This window comes from Corythoichthys intestinalis, chromosome 22, assembly GCF_030265065.1.
Source record: "Corythoichthys intestinalis isolate RoL2023-P3 chromosome 22, ASM3026506v1, whole genome shotgun sequence".
NCBI lineage: Eukaryota > Metazoa > Chordata > Actinopteri > Syngnathiformes > Syngnathidae > Corythoichthys > Corythoichthys intestinalis.
In genome coordinates this window covers 1,961,709-1,983,316 of record NC_080416.1, presented here as the reverse complement: position 1 = coordinate 1,983,316, position 21,608 = coordinate 1,961,709, and the positions used below count along the sequence as shown (strand labels likewise).

Genomic DNA, 21,608 nt, shown 5'->3' with positions numbered 1-21,608 from the left:
TATTTTTTGATTGAAAATCTTACAAATTTTAATAAAACGAAAACATTAGGAGGGGTTTTATTATGAAATTTCTATAACTTGTACTAACATTTATCTTTTAAGAACTACAAGTCTTTCTATCCATTAATGTTAATGTCATCTTGTTGATTTCTTGTTATAATAAACAAATACAGTACAGTACTTATGTACTGTATGTTGAATGTACAGTATATATCCGTCTTGTGTCTTATCTTTCCATTCCAACAATAAGTTACAGAAAAATATGGCATATTTTGGAGATGGTTTGAATTGCGATTAATTACGATTAATCAATTTTTAAGCTGTAATTAACTCGATTAAAAATTTTAATCGTTTGACAGCCCTAGTAATTATGAGTACTGTACTTTCTAAAACAAATGTCAACGTTCATGGCTCAAATTATTGGTTGTATTTTTATCTACTAAATTGTTAACGCCGAACGTTAAAACAGGAAGTGACGTTTTCAATGTGCCTTCACATTTAAATTTAGACCGGAACAAGTACACAACACTCCACGTTCGCTCGTTCCACTGTAGCAGTACCTGCCAGTGTTTACTACAGAGTATTACATGTGCAATTGTCAAAGAGAATTCCTCCCACGTTTTCTTAGCACATATATTAATTACAACACCGCGTCAGTGGAAGTCCCGTCCTCTGTCAATCAAAGACGGAAAATGGAACTCATTTTAACTTTTAAATTGACAGCTAATGGATGGATGGATCATTAGCACCTCTTTGTTTTAGTAGAGCACCGTTTTATCACGAATATTTATTACCATGGAGGTCTTTGCGACGGACTCGATGAACCGGAGAAGCAGCGGGACAAACAGCCTCCTGTGGCCGCTACTCGGTGCGTGTCTGTGGGCTGCAGCGGTCGCCTACAAACCGGTGATTATCGTGCACGGCTTGTTCGACACCTCGGGAGATTTTAAGAATCTTCAGCGCTTTATTAACGAGGTAGGTGCTCGAATTGGATGAAAGGACGTTTGGTTTCATCTGGTCGGAAATGTTTATACATCTGCAATCGACAGTACAGTAAGTGATTCCGCTATAAGTAAACATAGGAAGGCCTTGCAATTGTAGTTCAACGGGTTGCTGGAACTTGAATGTATGTGAGAATTTCAGACGCCCTTCATTTTTTAAATCTGGTTGCTTGATATATTAGCTCAATTTATCTTTAAATATTAGATACGAATCTATGGGAAGACACTAATGACTCTGATAACAAGATAATGACTCTGATAACAAGATATTAACAGAATGTGCTATGACTGTGCTAGTGTGTACATTTTCAAATGTTCACTTGGACTAGATCGGAAATCACAATGTCCAATCATTAGTGAGCTATTTTTAGGGATGTGGTCCCCAGGGAAAACATGTTGATGACCAAAGGTGGGTAGAGTTGCCAAAAATTGTACTCAAGTAAGAGTGGCGTTACTTCAAAATATTGTTACTCAAGTGAAAGTAAAAGTAGTTGTCCAAAAATGTACTCAAGTACAAGTAAAAAAGTATTTAGTGAAAAGAATACTCAAGTAATGACTAACATTTTGAGTAACTGTTTAATTTTGTTTTGTTTTTTTTAAACAATGGTGTATTTTTTCTCTCAGCACAAACTTACAGTGCCCTCCATACTTATTGGATTTATAATAATTATGTTTTTTAGCTTCTAGTATATGTATATTAGGGCTGTCAAAATTATCGCGTTAACGGGCGTAAATTATTTTTTTAAATTAATCACGTTAAAATATTTGACGCAATTAACGCAGATGCCCCGCTCAGACAGATTTAAATGACGGTACAGTGAAATGCTCACTTGTTAATTGTGTTTTATGGAGTTTTGCCGCCCTCTGCTGGCGCTTGGGTGCGACTGATTTTATAGGCTTCAGCACCCATGAGCATTGTGTAAGTCATTATTGACATCAACAATGGCGGGCTACTAGTTTATTTTTTGATTGAAAATTTTACAAATTTCATTAAAACGAAAACATTAAGAGGGGTTTTAATATAACATTTCTATAAATTGTACTAACGTTTTTCTTTTAAGAACTACAAGTCTTTCTATCCATGGATCGCTTTAACAAAATGTTAATAATGTTAATGCCATCTTGTTGATTTATTGTTATAATAAACAAATACAGTCCTTGTGTACCGTATGTTGAATGTATATATCCATCTTGTGTCTTATCTTTCCATTCCAACAATAATTTACAGAAAAATATGGCATATATTATAGATGGTTTGAATTGCGATTAATTGCGATTAATTACGATTAATTAATTTTTAAGCTGTAATTAACTCGATTAAAAATTTTAATCGTTTGACAGCCCTAATATATATATATATATATATATATATATATATATATATATATATATATATATATATATATATATATATATGTATATATAATAACCCATTACATAACCACATCAAGCCAAAGAAGAAAAAAAATCAATTTAAAGAGAGAAAAAAACTGTAATGAAGCATTATTCGTTACAAAGAGCATGAGTGCCCTGCCCTCTAGTGGAGAAAATAGTTCCTAGTTTGAATAGTGAATACTGTAGTTCCTTCATAGTTACTAATATGAAATTAATAGGATCATGTCTCCGGTTTTCCGTGGTCAGTCGGTGCCAAATAAAAACTGGCAGAGAGTTTTAAATCTGCGATTTCGATTCATGTTGAGGACAGCGCACTATGTCAAATACTTCATTTGTTACGGCGCTTTATAGACGTGATCATAGAACGGCAAGCTTGTGTCTGATTGGTGTAATGGAGTCATTTGATTATTGCTGCGACGTCTCATTGGTGAAATTAGTAATTAGTAGTGCTACTCTTTGCAATAGCATCTTGTCTAGCCCAAAGTAGGAGTCACGTTTTTTCTTAACAAATCTACTCATGTAAAAGTAAAAAGTACGGCTTAGTAAAACTACTGTTAGAAATACATTTTTCGCAAAACGTTACTTCAGTAAATGTAACAAAGTACATGTAATGCGTTACTACCAACCTCTGTTGATGACCCCTGTTTTTGATCTATGTAACTTAAATTATTTCATCTCATCCAGGTAAAAATCACTAGGCAGCAATGTGCGGTTGTGGCTAACATATCATCCTCACAGTTCTCAGGTTCTGGGTTAAAATCTTAGTTCTGCTTTTACTGGGTTGGTTTTCCCCGTACAAATGTACAAGTTTATTGCCACTTCACTTGTCAATGTGGAAGTAAATTTGAGTTATTCTGGAAGGGATATTATTTGACGACGAAAAGGTTGATAAGGTAATTCCCAGATTAGGTTCCTCTTCTCACACCTGGTAAATGTTAATATTGAAACTGGACAACAGTCCTTTGCTAACACACTGGAATCCAATGGTTAAGTCCCATTGAATGACATAAATATGCAGTTCATACACAGGCTCATATAAATAAATTCAGTAGGAAAAAAATAATTTGTTAAATGAGTAGCTTAGGAGAATTAAATGATTCAGATCTAAACAATTGTATTATTTTAGGACAATATATTTTTCATCTATACTAATATACAACATAGAAGCAAGATTGCGTTGGCGTCAACTAGGGGTGGGAACCTCTTGGTACCTTATGACAGTGGTCTCCAACCTGGTTTTTGTTTCTGCCGATCCAGCACAGATAGATGAAGTTGACTAGGGCTGTCAAAATTATCGCGTTACGGGCGGTAATTAATTTTTTAAATTAATCACGTTAAAATATTTGACGCAATTAACGCACATGCCCCGCTCAAACAGATTAAAAGAACAGCACAGTGCAATGCCAACTTGTTGCTTGTGTTTTTTGGAGTTTTGTCGCCCTCTGCTGGCGCTTGGGTGCGACTGATTTTATGGGCTTAAGCACCCATGAGCATTGTGTAATTATTGACATCAACAATGGCGGGCTATTAGTTATTTTTTGATTGAACATTTTACAAATTTTATTAAAACAAAAACATTAAGAGGGGTTTTAATATAAAATTTCTATAACTTGTACTAACATTTATCTTTTAAGAACTACAAGTCTTTTCATCCATGGATCGCTTTAACAGAATGTTGATAATGTTAATGCCATCTTGTGGATTTATTGTTATAATAAACAAATACAGTACTTGTGTACCATATGTTGAATATATATATCCATCTTGTGTCTTATCTTTCAATTCCAACAATAATTTACAAAAAATATGGCATATTTTATAGATGGTTTGAATTGCGATTAATTACGATTGATTAATTTTTAAGCTGTAATTAACTCGATTAAAAAATTTAATCTTTTGACAGCTCTAGTTATTACCACCACCTGTTATGTGCCACAGGTAAGAAACAGGTGCTGTTAATTAGCCAAATTAGAGAAGCATCACATGATTTTTCAAAGGGTGCCAATACTTTTGTCCGGCCCATTTTTAGAGTTTTGAGTAAAATGATAATGATTTAATTTTTTTCCCATTCTCTTTTGTGTTTTTTCATTGCAAGCAAAATTAATGAAGATATTACTAGCGAAGCATTTGCAATTGCCGTCATTTTCTAGGAGAAATTGAGCATTATCTGACAGAATTGCAGGGGTGCCAATACTTTTGGCTAATATAAATTCATTAGGAATAATATGATTTATTAAATGACCAACTTGGGAGAATTGAAGGATTCAGACCAAAACAATTATATTTTTTTCCCCAACTGTACTAATTAGAGGCGTGCGAAATTTCCGATTCTTTTTTTTTTTTTTTTTTTTTTTTTTTTTTTTTTAAAACCTGTCCTGTTCAGCTGTTTGACACAGAGAATGGAAGTCTAAGTGCCCGGATTCTGAACAGTTTTAATGTTTCACATTGAGAGTCTGACATACTCCCATTGTGATCATTCAAAATACCTTTTTATTATGACAAAGCAGCGAACAGGAAGGGATTATGGGGGGACAGAAGAAAAGAAATACAAGAGAAGAAGGAAAAGAAACACATACACAAACAACAACTAGAAATACATTTCATTCATTAAATTTCCGATTCTTAGTTTATTCGCGATTCGGCCGTGGAAGATTCGAGAAACGATTCACAAACTTTCCGGTCTTTGGAACGCAAAGAGGAATGGACCGAGAGTAAATATCATGTTCAAGTCATGCCGCTAGATAAAAAAAAAAAACAATCATACCTGACTGCGGCCGACAGCCGCTACAAACAACGCCCGGTTGCTAGTTGCTACAAACAAACGGCTACAGTAGATATCATATATATGTTGAACTAGATGCAAAATGACAGATGACGGCGGTGTTAGAACATGTATTATTGAACAGAGATGCGAAATGACGGACTTGCCGGCGTTAGTAAACAGCCACCATCTTAAAGCAGTAGACTTTTCTAGAAGGCTCTGTTGTAGCGAACCTAATTAACTTTTTATCTAAAATACTCCTAAATCGGCAGAATCTTGAATGATGAAATAGTTTGAAAAGTTTGACAAAAGTAGACAGAAGGGAAATTATGGAATAACGGGAGCAATTTTAACAACTTTAACAGTTGATTCACAACATTAAATTAATTGAATGTAGTTTAAAGCTGCTGATACAGAATGGGGACTGGAGTATTTTATTTACTGTTATTTTTGTATATTTGTTTACTGTTATATGTTAACTTGATACTGAAATAGTAGTTTGGTTTAGCCTGAGAGGATTTTGGAACAATTTTGGAACTAATGTACAAAACGTTTAAAAAAAAAAAAAAAAAAAAAAGGGAAGGGGTGCATCAATAATCGTTTTATAATCGAATCGGAGCCTCTGAATCGTAATTGAATCGTTAGGTGCCCAAAGATTCCCAGCTCTAGTACGAATATACAGCATAAAAGCAAGATAGCGTTGTGGTGTCACTGTCAACTGCATCTTACTTTCAACCATACTTGTACTCAGGCCAGTACAGTACAGAAAAACTCTCAAAATATTCAGATTACTATAAAACACTGCCATTCATGCAACCTTTCAACATCACATTTTTTTTTGTATCTCATTTTTTCAGTCTCATCCCGGAACAAACGTGACCGTGATTGACTTGTTCGACCGAAGTTCCAGCTTGCGGCCCATGTGGAAGCAGGTGGAGGGTTTCAAGGCGGCCATTTATCCTATCATGCAAAACTCCGAGGAGGGAGTTCATTTTATTTGCTACTCTCAAGGTGTGTTTGTGTACAGCAGGCGCACGTGCTTGAGTCACACACTCGCAGTTTATCTTAGATAATGAGAGCAGCCGTGGCATGTTCTGTACTTCCATTATGTCAAACGCTGACCTTTGAATGGCACTGTTAAATGTCATTTTTCTTTCAAAAGGAAAAGATTCATTTGTGTCTTTAAATTTGAGATGGAATCTTATCAGGTTTGAACTTTATATAAGCTCTATTAGTTCTTTCTGTTTGATGATACTGCATTATGTAAAACCACCATGTTTGAGGGTATTTTTTCTCTTTTTCTTTGTAGCTTTAACATTATTTTCAACATGTTATCAGCCACAACTCTTTATAACTATATTTTGCTGACTTATCTGTGTTCTCGCACAGTATAATTTTTATGTTGTGTCAGGTGGACTGGTTTGCAGAGGAATTTTGTCCACGCTGCCAGATCACAACGTGCACACGTTCATCTCGCTGTCGTCGCCTCAGGCCGGACAATATGGCGGTGAGTTCCTTCTCGAAAGTTTAGTTTCCACTTCATGACTCATCAATCTATACGTCTTTTGTTGCTTAGACACCGACTACTTGAAGTACCTGTTTCCTCAGTTCGTCAAGTCCAACCTGTACCATCTGTGCTATACATCCATTGGCCAGAGAATATCTATCTGCAACTATTGGAATGGTAGGAACCTAACAATAACTTTGTTATAGTTTTTTTATTTAAGTGTTTCAGCAATATGTACAGTGGTATGAAAAAGCATCTGAACCTTTTGGAATTTTTCACATCAAATGTGATCTGATCTTTGTCAAAATCTCACAGATGAAAAAACAGTGTCTGCTATAACTGAAACCACCCATACATTTATAGGTTTTCATATTTTAATGAGGATATCATGCAAACAATGACAGAAGGGGGGAAAATAAGTAAGTGAACCCTCTGCATAAGGAGACTTAAAAAACAACTGAAACCATTTTTTACCAAATAATTTAAGTCAGATGTGTTCCCAATAACTGATGAGTGGTTTAAAGCTGCCCTGCCCACTATAAAACATACACCTGGTAAGAATTGTCTTGATGCATTGTCTGATGTGCATCATGGCTCGGTCAGAAGAGCTGTCTGAAGACATGTGATCAAGGATTGTTGATTTTTATAAAGCTGGGAAAGGATACAAAACCATCTGTAAAGGTTTGGATGTTCATCAGTCGACAGCCAGATAAGTTTTTCTGCAAATGGAGAAAGTTTGGCACTGTTGCTTCTCACCCAAGGAGTGGCCGTCCACCAAAGATGACGCCAAGAGTTCAGCGCAGAATACTCAGAAATGTAAAAAAGAGCCCTCGAGTGTCTGCTAATGACTTACAGAAATCACTGGCGCAGTCCAGTATCTCACACATGTGCAGACATCAATTATATGTAAAACTATGGCCAAGAATGGTCTTCATGGTAGGACTCCACAGAGGAAGCCACTGCTGGCTTTAAAAAAAAAAAAACATTTTTGCTCGTTTAATGTTAGCAAAACGGCACTTGGACACTCCATAGAAGTTGTGGCAAAATATTTTGTGGACTGATGAAACCAAAGTTGAATTGTTTGGGAGTAATACACAACGTCATGTGTGGAGGAAAATTGAAACAGCTCACCAACATCAACACCTCATCCCCACCGTGAAGCATGGTAGAAGGAGCATCAGGATTTGGGGCTGTTTTGCTATTTCAGGGCCTGGACAACTTGCAATCATTAATGGAAGAATGAATTCAAAAGTTTATCAGGATGTTTTGCGGGAAAACCTGAGGCCGTCTGGATGCTGCAACAAGACAATATTCCAAAACACAGAAGTAAATCAACTTCAGAATGGTTTCAGAAGAACAAAATACACCTTCTGGAGTGACCAAGTCGAAGTCCAGACTTGAACCCTATTAAGATGCCGTGGCATGACCTAAAGACAGCGATTCATGCCACACATCCCAGGAATCTGACTGAACTACAGCAGTTTTGTACAGAGGAGTGGGCTGATCGATGTGCCAGCTGCAGCTACAGGAAGCGTCTGGTTGAAGTTATTGCTTCCAAAGGGGGTTGCCACAAAATATTAAATATGACGGTCCACATACTTATTTTTCCCCTTTCTGTCAGTATTTGCTTACAATCCTCATTAAAATATGAAAAGCTATAAATGTTTGGGTGGTTTTCAGTTAAAGCAGACACAATTTTTTCATCTGTGTGATTTTGAAAAAAAAAAAAAACAGATCACATTTGATGGTAATTTTAAGCAGAAATGTGAGAAATTCCAAAAGGTTCAGATACTTTTTCATACCACTGTTTAATCTACCTGTGGGTACTTGTTCTACAAGTGCGTGTACTTGTACTTGATCTATATATACGAAAAGTAGGGGTATTTTCTTGTACTTGTACTATATGTATACCAACCAGCACAGCAAAGCTTGCCACGCAATTTCTCCAGAAATGACCGTTTTCTAGTTTCTGATGGAAATGCAACATGATAACACAGCTTGATTCTCCATTGCGAAGCACTTATCCAGCAGCCTGAAGGGGTTGCAGTACCATTTTTGGCCACCAATCCTACAAATTGTTCCTTTAATCAGAAATAAAAACTATCACCTCTCTATCTTCTTCTTCCTCAGACCCCCACCACAGAGACATGTACGCCAACAACAGTGATTATCTGGCTCTGCTCAACAGCGACAGACCCAATCCAAATTCAACAGGTTAGCAAATTCCTCCTGCTTGAACTCCGTAAGTTCAGCGTACATTGACATCAGGTTGTCTGCATCCGATTTTGACCATGTGACTGATTGATCCGGGAATACAAAGAAAAAAAAATTGTTGTTGAGCTAAACAGTTGGGAAACCTTGTCATCTCTTTGTATTGTATAACAAGGTGCTAACAATCATATACAGTACGTGAAAATGATGATGTTCTCTCTGCTATTCTCAGAATGGAAAAAAAACTTTTTGAGAATCAACAAACTAGTGCTTATAGGAGGACCGGATGACGGCGTCATCACGCCCTGGCAGTCAAGGTGAGCTGAACACATTACTTCTGCTTTTATATTCACTTCACTCTGGGGTTTTTCCCATTTGCATGTGAAAGAACAGATGAAACTCATGTGAGGCTCACACACATTGTGTGTTCCGCTTTTACATTTTAGTCAGTTTGGATTCTTCGACAACAACGAGACAGTTGTTGAGATGCAGCGACAAGACGTGAGTAAAATCACACTTTCACCTAACGACCATATGATTAATTCCCTTCATGAACATACCGTGGTATGAAAAAGTATCTAAATCTTTTGGAATTTCTCACATTTCTGCATAAAATCACCATCAAAAGTGATCTTTGTCAAAATCACACAGATGAAAAAACAGTGTCTACTTTAACTGAAACCACCCACACATTTATAGCTTTTTATATTTTAATGAGGATAGTATGCAAACAATGACAGAAGGGGGAAAAATATGTAAGTGAACCATCACATTTAATATTTTGTGCCCCCTGCCCCTTGGCAGCAATAACTTCAACCAGATGCTATGCCATTGACGGCTATGCACTCCCAAATTTTCCATTCATTATAAGTGGCAGAAAAACATGTGTGGCTGTGATTTTTGACCATACACTTACCATTCAAACGCATGGACATTCAACTGGCACACAAATAAGGCTATGCCATTGACGGCTATATACGTCCTATCCTGTCCTGAACACTGTAATGTAAAGTGTATGGTCAAAAATCACAAAAACACGTTTTTCTGCCATTTAAAATTATTTGAAAATTTGGACGTTCATAGCTGTCTTACAAACCCTTACTTGGGTGCCAGTTGAATGTCAATGCGCTCTAATGTAAAGTGTATAGTCGAAAAATCACAGCGTCACGTTTTTCTGCCATTTAAAATGAATGGAAAATTTCGACGTGCATAGCCGCCAATGGCATGGATGTGCATGGCCTGCAAAAATGCCACATTCCCCCCAAAATGCTACATACCAAAAAAATATGCCACAAACCAAAATCCATTTTGCCACATACCAATAAAAAATGCCACATGTAAAATACATTTTGCCATATGGCAATAAAATGCCACATGGCAAAATCAAATTTTCCACATGGCAAAAAAAAGGCCACATGGTAAAAAAAGTGCCACATGGCAAAGAAAAATGCCACATGGCAGAATCAATTTTACCATACGGCAAAAAAAAAAAAATGCCACATGGCAAAATCAAATTTGCCACATGGCAAAAAAAAATGCCACATGGCAAAATCCATGTTGCCACATGGCAAACAAAATGCCACATGGAAATGCCTCATGGCAAAATCAAATTTGCCACATGGCAAAAAAATGCCACACGGCAAAGAAAAATGCCACATGGCAAAATCAATTTTGCCACATGGCAAAAAAATGCCACACGGCAAAGGAAAATGCCACATGGCAATATCCATTTCGGCACACGGCAGAAAAAATGCCATATGGCAAAATCAAATTTGCCACATGGTAAAAAAAATGGCACATGGCAAAAAAAAATGCCACATGGCAAAGAAAAATGCCACATGGCAAAATCCACTTTGCCACACTGCAGAAAAATGCCACATGGCAAAATTCATTTTGCCACACGGCAGAAAAAATGCCAAATGGCAAAATCGGATTTGCCACATGGAAAAAAAATGGCACATGGCAAAGAAAAATGCCACATTGCAAAATCCATTTTGCCACACGGCAGAAAAAAATGCCAGATGGCAAAATCAAATTTGCCACATGGCAAAAAAATGCCACATGGCAAAATCCGTTTTGCCATATGGCAAAGAAAAATGCCACATGGCAAAATCAATTTTGCCACACGGCAGAAAAAATACCACATGGTAAAATCCATTTTGCCACATGGCAAATACCACTTTTGGTTCTCGCGGTCTCTTAAATAATGTTCTGTTTGTTGCTCCAGGTGTACTTACGGGATGTCTTTGGTCTAAAGACGCTGGCTGCTCGCGGCGATCTTATCTTGTGCTCCATTCCTGATGTCCAGCATGTCTGGTGGCACTCCAACGAGACTGTATTTCACACTTGCATGGAAAAGTGGCTGGTTTAAAACCAAAAAGAAAGACAACCGCTCATCAACATCTTTGTAAAATTAGCTTCATAAAGCGTTACATGGGAGCGTTGGTTTACAACGGAATTCCCCCTCTACCATGACTTAGCCATGCTAATGAAGTATTAATAATTTCAGTGAATATTTATGAAGTTACAAAATGACAGCATTTTGGCTATTATGGGACTCTAAACCATGTTGTTGTTATTTTGCAGATTTTTTTTGTTCGTTGCAATGCAGATATCGAAGGCACAAACAATCAATAATTCATTTCAATTGTGAAACTGCAAGCGTATTCTTGAATGTAGAGATTTACCAGCATCTAAGCTCACTTTTATTCATGACGAGCAACTTCAGAGAGATTTTTTTCATCAACTCATTCACCAGAAAGACATGATTTCCACGTGTGGAGCAGTTTTCAGTTACGCGCGTGTACCTCAAAGCGATACCACACGACAGTGCCTGACAGATGTTGTGTCACTGCCTTATTCCTATTTCATGCAGTCTTTTTTATGTACAATCTTGTAGCCTTCCGTGTTTGCTTGTGATAGAAACAATAGTTAGTTAGCAAAATGTTAGCCTGTTCAAATCGTTTAGGTGCATTTTTAGAAAAAAAAAAAAAAAAACAACAACGGGAAATTCTACAAGAAAAAAAAAACAGGAAATTCTACTACTTTTAGCAAGCACATTTGTACTTTTGTTGATATTTCAACAAAGCTAAAATTAGCTAGGTAATAATGCTATTAGGCTAACAATATGTATACAGGTAGTCCCCGGGTTACGATGGACTCGACTTTGACAATTTCTACTTTACAAGACTGGTCCGCCATTTTCTCCAGTCATTTTTTTTTTAACTGCGTAAACAGTAACTTATTGTACCACACAGTATCTTATTTTTAACTTTATTAACTTGACGTGTTCTGTCCTCACTAAACGTGACGCTGTTCATCTTGACAGACAGCAAACAAGGCATTTGTGCTTATTGAAGCTTTTTCCTTACTTCACTTTTGACAATTTGTAAAGCAGTAACACACATGTTCACTTACAGTGCTGGCCAAAAGTATTGGCACCCCTGCAATTCTGTCAGATAATGCTCAATTTCTCCTAGAAAATGATTGCAATTACAAATGCTTTGGTAGAAATATCTTCATTTAATTTGCTTGCAATGAGAAACACAGAAGCGAATGGGAAAAAGAAATCATGATCATTTTACACAAAACTGTGCCGGGCAAAAGTATTGGCACCCTTTGAAAACGTATGTGATGCTTCTCTAATTTGTGTAATTGACAGCACCTGTTACTTACCTGTGGCACATAACAGGTGGTGGCAATATCTAAATCACACTTGCAGCTAGTTAAAATGGGTTAAAGTTGACTCAACCTCTGTCCTGTGTCCTTGTGTGTAAAACATTGAGCATGGAGAAAAGAAAGAAGACCAAAGAACTGTCTGAGGACTTGAGAAGCAAAATTATGAGGAAGCATGGGCAATCTCAAGGCAACAAGTCCATTTCCAAAGACCTGAATGTTCCTGTGTCTACCGTGCGCAGTGTCATCAATAAGTGTAAAGCCCATGGCACTGTGGCTAACCTGCCTAGATGTGGATGGACTATCCATCGGCGTCTGAATGAAAAGGGACTCTATGGTAGGATACCGAGAAAGACTCCACTTCTGATCGAGAGAAATAAAAAAGCCAGGCTGGAGTTTGCCAAAACTGACCTGAGAAAGTCAAAAATGTTTTGGAATAATGTTCTCTGGTCAGAAGACACAAAAGTAGAGCTTTTTGGGGAAAGGTATCAATATAGAGTTTAAAGGGAAAAAAACGAGGCCTTCAAAGAAAAGAACACTGTCCCCCAGTCAAACATGGGGGAGGTTGCCTGATGTTTTGGGGTTGCTTTGCTACCTCTGGCACTGGACTGCTTGAGCATGTGCATGGCATTATGAAATCTGAAGACTACCAACAAATTTTGCAGCATAATGTAGGGCCCAGTGTGAGAAAGCTGGGTCTCCCTCAGAGGTCATGGGTCTTCCAGCAGGACAATGACCCAAAAGCACTAGAAAATGGTTTAGAGAAAGCACTGGTGACTTCTAAAGTGGCCAGCAATGAGTCCAGACATGAATCTCAGAGAACACCTGTGGAGAGATCTTAAAATGGCACCCTTCAAATCTCAGAGACCTGGAGCAGTTCGCCAAAGAAGTTGGTGTAAAATCAGAGCATCAGAGCATTGAAAGAAACTCATTGACGGATTGCCAATACTTTTGTCTGGCCCATTTTTGGAGTTTTGTGTAAAAGGATAATTATTTAATTATTTTTTTCATTCTCTTTTGTGTTTATTCATTGCAAGCCAAATAAATGAAGATATTACTACCAGAGCATTTGTAATTGCAATCATTTTCTGGTAGAAATTGAGCGTTATCTGACAGGATTGCAGGGGTGCCAATACTTTTGTCCCGCAGTGTATTAGCTTAAAAAACAAGCATGCCAAACAAAAGGGCAGCTGTCCTATATCCATGTCAAATGAGTCTCCTACTCAGTCATAGAAGCCAAGGCGACAGTTCAGCCACACCCAACGCTTCCAGCAGAGGGCAGTGTATCCTCCATCATAAAACAAAATGAAATACTTTTGGACTTTTTGGATAGTTTTTTTTTTTTTTTTTAAAGGGTTAATTCCGATTTACGCGGAAATTCAAGTTACGCCGCCAGCGTAGGAACGGAACTTGGGGACTACCTGCATTATGAGTTGGAATGGCGCCTTAAATTTTTCCATGTTAAATATCCTATACCGTAAGTGCTAATATAAACTGCCTGTTGTAATAGTGCTAAAAAATGGACAGCTCGAGAATTTAGTATAGTTGTCAAAGATTGCTGTATTATGTCAATGCATGTCTCATCCTTTATTACCATTATTGTCACTTTTTACCATTGCCTGCCTATAGACTTTAGTCTTTGATTGTGTGCCCATCTTACGAAGGGATTTGGTTCTCATTGTTGTACTGTAGTATTTCAGATAACGTTCGATATTAGTGGATCTGAAGGGACGTCTTGAAATGACTATTCAAGTGTATGATGAACTAAAACCAGAATTAGAAAGGTTTTATCTAATAAGGAAAGATGAGATAAACTTGTTGGAATTTTTTGGTGTTCTTTATATCATGTACTGTATGCTTTTTGTATACCAAACAATATGGTTTTAAGGGATTTCATCTTTCATGTTCATTGACTCCCTCTAAAGAGTGTAAACTTGTATTTTTTGGAAAATGTAAACAGATACAGCTATTTTGACAGTGTCCTAAAATTTATAGTGTTGGATTTGGTTGAGGTGTAAAGTATCTTTCCTCAATAAAAGATTTCAAACATCTGCTTTGCGTAGGGTGACCAAACGTCCTCTTTTGTCCGGACAAGTCCTACTTTCACGTAGCATCCTCGTCGTCCGGGCGGGTTTTATAAATTCATAAAAATGTCAGTTTTTTATGATTTTTCACGGGACCAATTTGAAGAGAATCCCTCCGGCCGCTGGGTGGCAGCAGTTGACATGGCTCCTACTAGAAGGGAGGGAAGGAGTAGTTCTTCTTGTTTTTGTTGGCAGTTTACCCCTATCATGAGGCATTACCGCCATCTACTGGGTTGACAATTTAGCCACAACGACTGCCCAGTTGTTAAGTTTTTAACGATAAATACGTAAATAATGGCAACTGTTGACTTCTGTCGGAGCTTTGACTGTAAAATCATTTGGTGTCGCATCGTTGCGCTGCCGATGATTGTAAACTTTTCTAGCAAAGTTTGATTTTTGCCTCAGCTAGCTATCAGTAAGCTAAACCACGCTAGGCATTATGGGAAACGTAGTTTTGAACTGCTTCATTTGGAAACATGCTGGTTGAATGGTTTGTCAGTTTACTTCGGTTATTGTTTGTGTGCAATCTAGAACATTGAATGTGAATATCAATTGAATGGGAATAATTTGTCAAGGACAATTGTCGTGATAGTAATTTATAAAAATGTTTAGTTGGCACATAGCCTACTGTGTGTATGTGTATTGACTGGACTACATTTCCATGGGTCTGCTTTATATATATATATATATATTATATTTTAGTCATTATTATTTATTATTTTATTTTCAAACTGCATTTTCCCATCCAGAGTGAAGGGAGTGAACTTCGAGTCAAATTAAAGTATCTTGAGGCCGGGCTGAGTGTCCTCTTTTTTGGAAATCAAAATATGGTCAACCTAGCTTTGAGTGATACTACATAGAAAACGTTTCAAATATTGTTATTTTTCCCTCTTTTCCCCTTGATGCCAATGAACCATTGAAAAAGTACCCAAAAAAAAGGTCTTTGATACTCCTTAATCACGTTTTTAGTGGTAGCTAGCCATTGAAAATAAATTAACTGTTGATTTTTGACGTTAATCTAATCGGAACTGATGGAAAGGCGTACTGTAGTGCGAAAACTACAATATCCATCATGCATTGCGTCCCGGAAATGCGCGGCAATTTGACCGGATATGTTCGAGCAGCGCCGCATGAAGGCCCTTTTCCGTCTCTGAGAAGTGTGCTTCAGACCGTCAGACACCAGTGAGTGAAATATACATTTCAAGTCGCGCTTTTTAGCACACTAAACAAACTTTGTGCTATTATTCCTAACACCGGCGACCCCTGTCATTCTCTAAAGTTGAGCCGAGCACTGTAGTTATGTGGAGTGTCTTATTTTACCCACAAACCTTTCTCGTCCTGCTATAACAATGCTAAGTGTTAGCATGTGGCTACATCCATGTGAAAGCGAACTAGCGAAGGAGCAACCTCGTCAAACATTACGTTTTCTTGTCATAATACCCCTTAATTGCTTTTTTGGTGTTATTGGCATGCTTTGCTCCTTATTTTATGGAATACTACTCGTGTTGGCGTGTTGTAACGTTCGTGAGTGGTCAACGTGTTAGCTTTCGGAGGCTAATGCATCGGTAGATGCGCGTCAACCAAGGCCCACCTTGGGAGACATTATAGTTACAATAGTACACTTCATATGTGCAAGTATTCAAACAACTCAGGGGGGAAAAAAGTCATTTATATCAATGATAGCATTCGACTTCGTATACTTTTTCAAAATTTTCGGACTCCATACAATGTGAGAAGGATTTAAAAATTTAGTACCACACTTTGAATTGTGACAATATATTGAAAAGGTGATATATTGCAATATTTTGTAGCCCAAAAGGTTATTGATATGCTCCCGCCAAAAATCGATATATCATTTTAAAGTGTCATCGTTAATTAACAAAAACCAGGTTATCAAAAGCTTCCATTTGAATACTGTGTTGTCTCACTAGTTGCCATTGGTGGCGGTAGACACCCATATCATTTTGACTGGAATGGACGTCTTGCGCTGTCAATGGCACTGAAACTAGAACATTCACAGCCAGCCACCCTTCCAGTTCAAACGGATTGGACGTCTGCTAGTAATAAAAAACATTGAAATTCAAAGCAGAATGATGAAAATAGCTTGTTTATTAGTTGTATTAGAACTTCGTAGAATCATTTCCTGACCTATGTATCGATAATTGTTTTATCGTCATATTGTGACATAGTTGTTATGAGCCTCCCACAATAGTTTATTGATCACTTACTGTATTAAGAGGAGCAAAATGTAATAACACATTTCCTGTGTACAGTGACTGATTGGGAGACCGCGCCAGCAGTGGCTGAGACTCCTGAGATCAAGCTGTTCGGCAAGTGGAGCACTGATGACGTCCAGATTAACGACATCTCCCTGCAGGTGAGCGCCATCTCCGGTATTTACTGGAACTCAAGCGAGGCTAGAGTCACGCCTCGACATTGATTTGTTGTCCCGGTGTGCTAGAGCGCTCGTAGAGGAAACGTCTCTGCTTATTCATTGGCGGTCATCTACAGTGACCCCGCCAATCACCAGCTTTGAGACATGATTAGTTGAATAATGCCGAAGCGTGATCAAGTTGTTTTCAATTACTTTTTTTGTGTGCAGGACTACATCGCCGTGAAGGAAAAATACGCCAAGTACCTGCCGCACTCTGGAGGTCGTTATGCCGCCAAGCGTTTCCGCAAGGCCCAGTGCCCCATCGTGGAGCGTCTGACCAACTCCATGATGATGCACGGCCGAAACAACGGCAAGAAGCTGATGACCGTGCGCATCGTCAAGCATGCGTTCGAGATCATCCACCTGCTGACTGGAGAGGTGTGGGAACAGTTACGCAATTGATAAATATCAACAAAATGTTTTTCAATGACAAAAGCGAGGCTAGAGTCACACCTTGATATTGCTTTGTTGTTCTGGTGTGCTTGAGCACTCGCAGAGTAAATGTCTCTGCATATTCATTGGCTGTGGTCTTTAGTGGCTCAGCCAATCACCAGCTTAGACACATGACCTTTACAGTGCAACCAAACCCGTGAATCTAAACAGTTATAGGACACTATTATGTTTAGTGTTGCAACGATAAACTCGAGTAATTCGATTAGAAAAAAGCTTCGGATCAAAATTTGTCGGAGTGGCATTGTAATGCTTGTTTTGAATGTTTGCCTTTAGTTTTTTTTATTTGGATACACTGGCCTCTAGTGGCAATATTGAATATCACATATTTAACATGGCTGAATCCAGCTGCTTCCTGTTAAGACCAACATAAGGTAAGTTTTTGTTTGAGCAAATAATAATATAGGTATATTTAGTCGTTATTTGTGGGAATATATGTTTAGATTTGTGAAGAGTATTGTTTAAAAAAAAAAATTGTAACGATAGCATTTAAGCTAGCAGGCCTTTGCTGTGCATGTTAGTCAAAAAAAATTTTTTTGAACAAATGTTATTTTTATGCATTCGTAATTTAGTTTATAGGTATTAGTGATGGCCAAATGAAGCCTTATGAAGCAATGAAGCTTTGCAGCCAATTGGTTTGCACATGTAGCAAAGCTTCATTGTGCTTCATTTACTCTATGGCGCCATCAAGTGGTCTACAAGCCCAAGAGGTCAACATTGTTAAGAATTCAATGGTTATTTGATTATGAGAAAGATATGAATGTCCTTATGTTAGTAATTTAGTATGTGAACAAAATAACAAAACAAAAATAACAAAACAAGTACTAAGGATAATTTGTTATTCATTTTTGTTGAGAAATAATAGCTTTCCCACAGTGGCTGGCTTTAAACGGTTTCTTTTTTTTGGACAATATTTCACCAGCTTTAGAAAATATTCTTCTTTCACAAGGCACAGATGAAGCTGGGGTGCTGATAAATGTGAGTGTCAGTTTTTATAAATTTGGGTAGGTATTCTTTTGTGCCTCCCAGTACACTAATGGATTGTTCATTCTGTTGATGTTTGGTTCAGATAGGTACACACACTCACATTTATATTAATGTAGTTCTTCTCCCTTACCTTATTGAAAGCAATCAAATGAAAATGTTCCCATACAGGGGAGGATCGCTTTTTTTTTTGCGCAATTTCCATCGCAAGCAAAGGACAAGGCTCGAAAAAAGATTGCACTGTTGCGCACAGATCATGTAACAAGTACAGGAGCCCGAAATGCACAAAATGTGAGATAACAGGCGATCGCCATTGCGTTTTGCAACCAATTTATACCGTAGTCTGTAGCCTACTGTGTTTGCAATGCGCGCCGAACGTCGGATCACTTCCGAAGCGTACATCGGCTTCAGCCGGCCGGCGAGGCTTCTCACGTCATCATTTCCGGGTTCTGCCGAAATGACGCGCGCCTCGCTACAAGCCTCGTGGAAACACCCCTCCCATTACTCGACACAAGCTTCGGAACCTCGGCCCATTTCGTCCCATCACTAATAGGTATATTTAGCTGTTATTTGTGGGAAAATAAAAAAAAATGGTATTTGCAGCATTTAAGCTGGCACTCCCAATTTTTTAAACTAATTGACAATAACAGTGAGAATACAGTATATCTTAATTAGGGCTGTCAAAATTATCGCGTTAACGAGCGGTAATTAATTTTTTAAGTTCCGTTAAAATATTTGACGCAGTTAACGCAAAAATGCCCCGCTCAGATTAAAATGAGAGCACAGTGAAAGGTGTACTTGTTTTTCGGAATTTTGCTGCCCTCTGCTGGCGCTTGGGTGCGACTGATTTTATATGCTTCGGCACCCATGAGCATTGTGTTCACATCAACAATGGCAGGGTACTAGTTTATTTTTTGATTGAAAATTTTACAAATTTTATTAAAACGAAAACATGAAGAGGGGTTTTGATATAAAGTTTCTATAACTTTTAAGAACGACAAGTCTTTCTATCAATGGATCGCTTTAAGAGAATGTTAATAATGTTAATGCCATCTTGTTGATTTATTGTTATAAAAAAGAAATACAGTTCTTATGTACCGTATGTTGAATGTATATATCCATCTTGTCTTTCCATTCCAACAATAATTTACAGAAAAAAATGGCATATTTTATAGATGGTTTGAATTGCGATTAATTACGATTAATTTTTTAGCTGTAATTAACTCGATTAAAAATTTTAATCGTTTGACACCCCTAATCTTTATAAATTACACCCGTTTAAACACAATAAATGTTTACTCTTACCGCCTTCATTTTTATTTACCGTGCGATAAACGGAAATATTGCATATCGCGACAGGCTTATTTGCATTTAATGCTTTTTTGAAAATGCAAGCTTAGCAAGCTTTTGTTTTTCATCGCAGAATTATTCTGTAAACGTATTAAACGTCCCTAATCTGATTTCTCGATTATTCGAACAAACTAGTTGATGGATTAATCGATTGCTAAAGTAATTTATAGCTGCAGCTCTGTTGTTTTAGAATCCCCTCCAAGTCTTGGTGAACGCCATCATCAACAGCGGACCACGTGAGGACTCGACTCGTATCGGTCGCGCCGGTACCGTCAGGAGGCAGGCTGTGGATGTGTCGCCCCTCCGTAGAGTCAACCAGGTAACATTGGCGTAATAAAGCCTTCAGCTAACAAAGTGAGGCTAGAGTCACGTCTGGACGCCATCCGTTGTCCTGGCGTGCTAGAGCGCTCGCAGAGTAAACGTCCGTGCTTATTCGTTGGCTGTAGTCAGCAGTGGCCCGGCCATTCACCAACTCGGACACATTGCATCGGCCGTGTTTGCGTAGTCGTGTTTGTCCACCTGGATCCCCCGTAATCATGACCGCCTTTCTGTCGCAGGCTATCTGGCTCTTGTGCACTGGCGCAAGAGAAGCTGCTTTCAGGAACATCAAGACCATTGCAGAGTGCCTGGCCGACGAGCTTATCAATGCTGCAAAGGTGTGTAGGGCGGAGCTTGAATGCAGCATCACCATTGTGTTGTTTGGTTGACTAAATTTTGGACCTTTTTTTTTTCCCAGGGGTCATCTAACTCCTATGCCATCAAGAAGAAAGACGAGTTGGAGAGAGTTGCCAAGTCCAACCGTTAAATTGTTTTGTTCAAAAAAATAAATTTGAATACATCACTTTATGTTGTGTGGTTTATCTGTCAAAAGAATGGCAAATCATTGGTTACCGGATTTGATGGCATTATATTTAACAAGTTTACATAAAATTGATGTGCAATCAACCATAAAAATACTTTGATCAAAAACTAACTTGGGTTTTTAAAAAATATAGTACTGTATACCAGAGAATTCCACTACAATTTCTATCAAAGAAAAAGTATTTTAGGGTTAACTAAACTTGAGATTTTAAAATTTGGTCTGGAAGCGCATTCCATATAGATCAAGAAAATTATTTTTTCATCTATGCATGTGTATACATTGCTGGCCAAAAGTATTGGCACCCCTGCAATTCAATTTCTCCCAGAAAATGATTGCAATTGCAAATGCTTTGGTAGTAATATCTTCATTTATTTTGCTTGCAATGAGAGAAAACAAAAGAGAATGGAGAAATTTTTTTTTTTTTACACAAAACTCTAAAAGTATTGGCACCCTCAGCCTAAAACTTGGTAGCACAACCTTTGGACAAAATGACTGCCAACAACCGCTTCCGGTATGCATTAATTAGTTTCTCACAATGCCCTGCTGGAATTTTAGACCATTCTTCTTTGGCCAACTGCTCCAGGTCTCGAGATTTGAAGGGTGCCATTTTCAGGGTCTCTTCAACAGTGTTCTATGGGATTCAGGTCTGGCCACTTTAGAAGTCTTCCAGTGCTTTCTCTCAGACCTTTCTAGTGCTTTCGGATCATTGTCCTGCTGGAAGACCCATGACCTCTGAGGGAGACCCAGCTTTCTCACACTGCACCCTACGTTATGCTGCAAAATTAGTAGTCATCAGACTTCATCATGGCATGCACACGATCAAGCAGTCCAGTGCCAGAGGCAGCAAAGCAACCCCAAAACATCAGGGAAATGCCGCCATGTTTGACTGTGGAG

General features: G+C 38.0%; 2 protein-coding genes and 3 non-coding genes across 6 annotated transcripts in view; all 5 read left to right on the top strand.

Moving 5' to 3' along the window:
- Positions 1 to 545: 545 nt before the first annotated feature.
- The window catches only part of ppt2b (palmitoyl-protein thioesterase 2b), a 230,658-nt gene continuing 209,595 nt past the window's right edge, over positions 546 to 21,608 (top strand). Inside the window, exons 1-8 of one of the 2 annotated variants that reach the window (XR_009061846.1) lie at positions 546 to 975; positions 6,015 to 6,168; positions 6,569 to 6,664; positions 6,734 to 6,841; positions 8,795 to 8,878; positions 9,108 to 9,192; positions 9,322 to 9,376; positions 11,103 to 13,259. Coding sequence is in view for 1 of the 2 variants with exons in the window: in XM_057827396.1 (XP_057683379.1) it covers positions 796 to 975; positions 6,015 to 6,168; positions 6,569 to 6,664; positions 6,734 to 6,841; positions 8,795 to 8,878; positions 9,108 to 9,192; positions 9,322 to 9,376; positions 11,103 to 11,246 (906 nt within the window). In the remaining variant the exon portion in view is untranslated. Of the gene's footprint in view, positions 976 to 6,014; positions 6,169 to 6,568; positions 6,665 to 6,733; positions 6,842 to 8,794; positions 8,879 to 9,107; positions 9,193 to 9,321; positions 9,377 to 11,102; positions 14,603 to 21,608 lie in introns of those variants that run through there. The other variant, XM_057827396.1, reaches the window with a different exon arrangement.
- On the top strand, positions 15,682 to 20,693 carry rps5 (ribosomal protein S5). The gene is made up of 6 exons (XM_057827402.1): positions 15,682 to 15,816; positions 16,908 to 17,011; positions 17,237 to 17,446; positions 20,043 to 20,171; positions 20,410 to 20,508; positions 20,589 to 20,693. Coding segments are annotated over exons 1-6 (612 nt in total). The 5' UTR covers positions 15,682 to 15,815; the 3' UTR covers positions 20,658 to 20,693.
- LOC130911056 (small nucleolar RNA SNORA3/SNORA45 family) lies at positions 17,045 to 17,177 on the top strand. Its single transcript, XR_009061959.1, has one exon. It is a non-coding gene; the product is annotated as a small nucleolar RNA SNORA3/SNORA45 family (small nucleolar RNA).
- Positions 17,503 to 17,635, top strand: LOC130911055 (small nucleolar RNA SNORA3/SNORA45 family). The gene has a single exon (XR_009061958.1). It is a non-coding gene; the product is annotated as a small nucleolar RNA SNORA3/SNORA45 family (small nucleolar RNA).
- On the top strand, positions 20,206 to 20,337 carry LOC130911047 (small nucleolar RNA SNORA3/SNORA45 family). Its single transcript, XR_009061951.1, has one exon. It is a non-coding gene; the product is annotated as a small nucleolar RNA SNORA3/SNORA45 family (small nucleolar RNA).